Source organism: Colias philodice, chromosome 8 (assembly GCF_061535455.1).
Source record: "Colias philodice isolate Cphi_HAF_F1 chromosome 8, ilColPhil1 Martin Lab GWU primary, whole genome shotgun sequence".
Lineage (NCBI taxonomy): Eukaryota > Metazoa > Arthropoda > Insecta > Lepidoptera > Pieridae > Colias > Colias philodice.
Genome location: NC_143093.1, coordinates 1,063,286 through 1,069,912, shown reverse-complemented (window position 1 = coordinate 1,069,912; position 6,627 = coordinate 1,063,286). Strand labels below are relative to the sequence as shown.

Below are 6,627 nucleotides of genomic sequence, written 5' to 3'. Positions count from 1 at the left end.
AGTTGGTCTACTTCTCTCTTTTTACTATGCTTTTAGCTTACACTGATTTCGTAAAATTAACGTAGAGGGACACACTGTATACAGGGTGTAATCGTTAAGTGTGCACAGACGATTATTCCGTAACTACTGCAGATATCAAAAAACATTATACTGTCATCGAAAGCCTACCTAATGAGTAAAATGACAATAATAGCTTTTAAAAAATAAAACGGGAAATATCCAAAAATTTTACACCAAACACTCCCATACATTTAGTATGAGATATGACTATCCTAAACATGTAATATGAAAAATTTTGGTTCTTTTTTTGAATTTGTGCTTAAATTACTTCGCAAATTTTTATAAAAATTAATTTAGAAACTGTAAACAGAGCTCGATGCGGCTTTCGATATCAGTATAAAGTTTTTTGATATCTGCAATAGTTACGGAATAATCGCCTGTGCACACTTAACGATTGCACCCTGTATAAAAAGTAATGACATGATTACCCACAATATTTTATAACTAAAATAATAACAATATGAAATTATCATAAGCAAAATGAGATTGATTATTGAAAATTAAATCGGTAAATTTGTTTTCCAATGATTGGCGTGGACTAGTGTAGCCATTATACAAATTAAAATAAGATTGATTTACAAAAATAATTTATATGATAGGTATTCAATACACATTCACTAAGCAAAACGTTGCAGATTATGCTTATACCGAAAATATAATCTATGAATATTTTCTCATGAGTAATTGTAATGTTTATGTTGTATTACTCTACAGCTATATTAACATTATTCTACTTAGGGCCGATTTTTCAATGCTTGGATAAAACTTATCCGTCCAATAAAGTATTACACGATAATATTAAAATGTCTCGTAAACTGTCAAATACGGGCAATTAGAATACGTTTTTAAAATGGTAGTTTTATACATTATTCGACGAATAAGTTCTATCCAAGCATTGAAAAATCGGCCCTAATTCAAGTACATAAGAATGTTTGTGTAAATAACACATACTTTCAGTACTAACACATATGCAAAATTAGCAGTTTGTAGTTAAAAATTTCTATAGTTATCAACATTAATTATTTGAGTCAATTACTTATAAATGCAAGTATATATGCACAGTCAAAACCCTAAACCAGTCAATATCCTTATTGCCTGGTTCGGGGTTTTGACTGTAACATATACATTTTTTTTAATGTACATGCTGATATAAAAACTATACATTTACAGAAATAAGGCAAATAAGTTTTTCACTTTGTTGTGACAATATTTTCTATATACAATATAATCTCTAAGTATCTACTAAAAAAAATATTAATTCTGCTCATTCCAAACTCTAATCAGTTCCTCTTTATCATCATATCCATGAGACGCTATCACATCCTTGTATCCAACTTTACTGTACTTCTTTTTATAAAAGTGAAAATTTGGACAATGCATTGGTTCAATACCAACTTTCTTGGCCACTATTCCGAGATATATATCATCGAAACGGAAATGTTTTACAAATAAACTTGCTACATATAACATCTTCATAGATTTATTGGATAGAACAAACGCCCCTGCGGTAACATACGGCGGCCACTTGTCCCACGGATATTCTTCTAAAGACACCCTCCATTTACTCGAACGAAATCGCTGTGGAATGGATTTGAAGACGTAACCAGCGAATAATACTCTCTCTTTCTCACTTTTCACACTGTCTTCTTCACTATCGACGTAACTCAACAAATTTTTCACAGAAATGTACATGTCATCATCCGTAAATAGATAGTAATCAGCTATTGGACAATGCTCGTACAACCAGCGGAATGACATCATAGTTTTAATTGTATTATTAAAATATGTATCTAGAAAATCGATTTGTATTATATCTTTGTATTGCGCCATTTCTTCATCTATTTTTATTTGAGTTTCCGACTTTGGTTCTTTATCTATGCCTAGGAAAAATAAAGTTTGGACAGTCTTTCCAGGCACTACGTTTTCTTTAGCGAATGTCTGTCGTATCGCCGATCGTTGGTCAAAATGGCCCATCGCTGATTTAACTATAATGAATAAATCCAATTGTTTCATTGTAGTACATTTTCCTGAATTTGTCAAGAACCTATAAGGATAATAGTTTATTGGTGTGACACTGGGCTTTTTTCCTGATAGTATATCAGTCACAATTGGTCGAATGTCAATATTTAAAGGATAATCGAAGTTATTTTCGAAACTCTTGGAAAACACATAGTCACTGACACCAAAGAAATAGTAAATGTACAATAACACACATACACAAACACAATATCGATAAATGTTTTTTCTTCTCATTTTGAACATTGTAGTTTGCTTCAGGTTCTGGAAAAAATAAAATTTTAACTGAATCAATGTTGAATATTTAAAAAAAATTCTAACATTTAAGAGATCAATAAAGGTTCAGGTTCTGGCTTTTTTTTCCCGGTGAGGTTTAACAACAAAAAAATGTCGGTTGGACTAAAGCAAAGGGGGCGCAGGACTTAGAAAATTTTTGATGGAGTTGGTGTCATTATAACACCTATTTATTATTGTTTTATCGTAAAGATTACGCTAATATAAGCATATTTTATAGGAACAACTTTTCTCTAAAATCAAAAATGGCCGAGATATTCGCCCTCAAAGATTGATGGTTTTCATTAGGTTAGGTTAGGTTAGGTTTCTTAAAAAAAAAAACTACACAGAAATAGGAGCCCCGCGAAGCGGGGCTCCGTCGGCACGCAAAAAAAAAATTTTTTCACTTTGGATCAGAAATTTTCTAAGTCCTTACTTTGCGCCCCCTTTGCTTTAGGGCTTAGGCGGACCAAAATGTCTCGGTCCGGCAGGACACAGAAATATTGTATGTACTATGAAGTAATTTGTGATAGGTTGATGACCGGCTAAGTGAACTTGGGACCTGAGTTTAAAAAAAATCACAATTTATGTGTTCATTTGCATGGTCTCAGTTTTCAAATAATATTAATTAATAGTTTCGAACCTAAGTTTTTAACGGATTTTAAACGCGGAGACTCCCCGTGGCCATGCTTGCTGCAAAGTGTGCTAAGCATTAGAATAATAATATAATTAATAAATCGCGTTTAAAATCCGTTAAAATCTTTAATTTAAAAATGTATAGTACTATCATAAAATCAAACACAATAAAATACAATATAAAATAATACTTACATAATCTTACCTATAGAGAGGTATCAACGGTAGAGCTTATAGACACTGGTGGTAGATAATGATTCCGAATCATGCTGTGCAGGCGAGCTATTTCACTGTCCATGCTCTCCAATTCCCGGATCATTTGTGTGAACTGTACTATACCTGCAAAAACATAATCATAATTAAAATTGAAATATATAGTTGTTGTAAGTTGACTTCCGTTTCCCAAATATCATTTATCCAAAAAATAAATGTTTAAAACATATGCATTAAAATACAATCTTTGAATTTATTTATTTATTTATTTAAAAATAAAAATATGGTATCTTTGAATTCCATTGACTGTCACTACAATTCTATAATTATGTAACAAAATATATCTTTGAGGTATAATTGTGTGCTCAAATACTTTTATAAATAACACAATGACAGGCAGTCTTATCGTTGCAATAGTAATTCCAATTATTTGCATAATAGGAATTACTGTTGAAAAGACTATTCTGTATGTTATAGCAAATGAAGTTGCACAATTGAAATTTCTGTATACCACAACTTACACAGATGTAAAAGAGAGATCATCTAAAACCAATATGACATCATGAATCGTTGAGCATAATCAGTAGTTTGAAAATAAAACGTTTTACAATATATTTATTTAATGTTAGCAAGCTCACCTTCCCGAGTACCAACGAATCCATGTCGTTTAATTGTTTCTATTTCAATCTGAACAACCATTGGAAAAACCAGTTGCATCATTTTCAACATTTCGTTACCGGCGGCTTCCTTAGCCTCGTCTAATTTGGAGGCATAGTCGGACGATTCCAATGTATTTATCACCTCATTTAGTATGGTTCTCATCTGTTCTACAGATATGCTTTGAGGCGATGCCATAGTTAGCGTCCTTCATGTAATATTTTTTTCACTAAGTTAAAAGATAAAACAAAACAAAGAAACTACGATTTGCAAGTTCAATAGTTGTTATAAAAAATATAAATATTGTTCAATTTACAACTTTGTCTATAAAAGGAAATTTGAAATTTGAATTTCCTTCTTTGATTTGAAACTTAATTAATCCAATAGCCAAGCAACTTTTAAAAAGGAAATAACATTAATCGTATTCGCTAAAAAATCTAAAAAGTTGACAATTATTGACATCACAGACACAGATTAGGTATTAGTACGAGTACAGATGCGACAGCTACATTTAGGCTTAGTTCCGAAACTTATGTTCTGGCGCTGCAGTCGCCATTGCCCATAGAGTTTTTTTTTTTTGTAACAGCTGTAGTCTGTGGCTGTAGTAGTGATGGGCAATATACAGAAAAATTGTAATCGATATCGACGACTAGTGATGTACTAAATTTTATCGATGCACTAGTGTGCCTTACTTCAATTTTAAATTTTTAAATAAGGAATAAGGTAAAAAAAATGCAAATAAAATTTCAAGATGTTTTATTTCGTATTATCTTTTCGTTTTAACTTTTTTTTATATTTGGACAGCGCCAGTTTTTGGGGACTACACATCTTTGAAACATATTTTTCTTCAATGCTCCCTTTCAAAATTTTATTAATAATATTGCACCAATTGTGCACCTGGAGCCTAATTAAAAATTTTAAAAACAAAGATTTTACAATGTGTTTATGTTTCTCGCATCCCAGCCAAGTATAACATAATTTTGTCTCCATGTGGTGACGCAAATTGAGACCAACGCCTGATGTATGACAATACATATTTAAATAATTATGAATAATTTGAGCACCATCCCTGTACAATATTACAAATTTAGATGTTGGATAGCACAAATTACTATTCTTTAAAAGCTTATATTCTCTCAGTTTAATATAATCGTGAATGTTACTGTGGTCTGGACTGGTAAATGTATTTAAGCAATTTTTGCATTTTACACCATTTGATAGTTTTCTACAAATAAACCCCGCAGTATAGGCAGAACACTGAACCCGAATCCTTTCTGAAATCACTTGCTCTTTTAATGTCTCTTTCTCTTGTGATGAGGACGATGGGAGACTGACATTTAATTTTGAAATATTTTCCTTATTTGACAACTTTTCTTGAAATAGAAAATTCAGGTCTAGTAATGTCTCCCCATTGTCCTCTTCGCAATTTGAAAATTTTGATTGCGAACTTAAAACATTTGACAAGAGCAGAGACTTGAAAGCATGAATAAATGTATTTGGATCCGGGTCCACATTTCTGTAGTTAATTGCTCTGACCCTCCCAAAAAAGTTTTCAAGAGGGTCTTGATTTATATTCCGCGGGTAGAAATAGTCCAGACCATAACATTCGAATAATGTTTTTGATAACCTCAAAAAGCTTTCCAAAGTAACTATCCAACCTTCTAGGCACGGCACTCTTACAAGGCGTGGTTTTCCTGCCTGGATTGCGAGTTTACTTGTAAAATCTTTGTATTCAATATTTTTTATTTTTTTAATGGCGTCTGTCCAAAATTTTTTATGGTCACCATGTGGTTTAACAGCGCGTCTTAATTTGCCACGTACTGATCCACCGGGGTATCCATTCACACTGTCGAACAGGTTGTCAAAGAACTCTACCACCTCGGCTGTGGTTTTCATTGTTGGGTTTTCCACCCCACCACGAACATCTGAAAATATAAAACAGGAAGTAAGAAACAAATCTGCGGAATGTGCACTATTTTAGTGGAGAAGTCAAAATTGAGTATTTAATGATTAATTAATATGTCCCCAAATATACTTATTAACATGTGCTAAAGATTACACTAATGTAATGTTTTAATGTATGATATGCAAAACATTTAGTTACTTAGTGCATCCGTGTAATTTAGCATGGCAGCAGTTCTTGCACTAAGGACTTGCGCAGCAAATTTTACTTTCATCTTCTGCTTTTTTTGCGGGTTTACATGATTAGACGTCATCTTTGGCAATGCTCTGGTGTGACCCAATTGACTATCTATATCATAGATAAATTGAATGTCTTTCCAGGAAGCAATCCTCCCTTCCCAAACAATATCTTTACTTAAAAAGTTATTTCGGATGCTCTTCAATAAGTGAGGTGGGTCATAAAATATGTTTAACTTATGTCCACCAATATTCACAGATCCATCTGCAAGAAAAATAAATTATGTAACAATTTAATCTTTTACTTCATTTGCACTCGTTAGTGCATAATGCAAGTATATGTCACACACTAAAAGGCCCACAGTGGGTCCCTTGGGACTTACACATATAGACGGACACAAACACCCACGACCCGAGACCAATCATCTGCTTTTTACAGAAATGCTTGCCCCGTCTGGGAATCGAACCCAGGACCTGTCGATCAAGAGGTAAGGGTCATTGCCACTCGACCAAACCGGCCGGCAATATGTATATAAAATATTTTGAACTTGAATGTTATCAGATTTAGTGCAAATAATAAAGATTAATCTAAGTCTTGACTTTGCCAGCTTTTTTCTGCAATGTTTCTTTACT

General features: G+C 32.7%; 2 protein-coding genes across 3 annotated transcripts; both read right to left on the bottom strand.

The window, feature by feature from the left end:
• Positions 1-312: 312 nt before the first annotated feature.
• On the bottom strand, positions 313-2,322 carry brn (beta-1,3-galactosyltransferase brn). The gene has a single exon (XM_089697745.1). The coding sequence runs from the start codon at positions 2,320-2,322 to the stop codon at positions 1,315-1,317; it is 1,008 nt and encodes a 335-aa protein (XP_089553871.1). The 3' UTR covers positions 313-1,314.
• LOC149486279 (protein C10) lies at positions 2,201-4,149 on the bottom strand. Of its 2 annotated transcripts, none has more exons than XM_089697765.1 (3): positions 3,837-4,149; positions 3,181-3,324; positions 2,201-2,340 (listed from the first exon to the last, which is right to left on the bottom strand). In XM_089697765.1, the coding sequence occupies exons 1-2, from the start codon at positions 4,051-4,053 to the stop codon at positions 3,191-3,193; spliced, it is 351 nt and encodes a 116-aa protein (XP_089553891.1). In that variant the 5' UTR covers positions 4,054-4,149; the 3' UTR covers positions 2,201-2,340; positions 3,181-3,190. The 2 variants fall into 2 exon arrangements, with proteins under 2 accessions (XP_089553891.1, XP_089553893.1); XM_089697767.1 differs by having other exon boundaries at positions 2,202-2,340; positions 3,191-3,324.
• Positions 4,150-6,627: the final 2,478 nt, after the last annotated feature.

What these genes read in the sequence shown, in the direction of transcription:
- brn (XM_089697745.1), bottom strand. Translation starts at nt 2,322, where the DNA reads ATGTTCAAAATGAGAAGAAAAAACATTTATCGATATTGTGTTTGTGTA.
- LOC149486279 (XM_089697765.1), bottom strand. Translation starts at nt 4,053, where the DNA reads ATGGCATCGCCTCAAAGCATATCTGTAGAACAGATGAGAACCATACTA. An exon ending in ATTCGTTGGTACTCGGGAAG is followed by an intron (nt 3,325 to 3,836) that starts GTGAGCTTGCTA and finishes ATGTTTTTGCAG; the next exon opens with GTATAGTACAGTTCACACAA.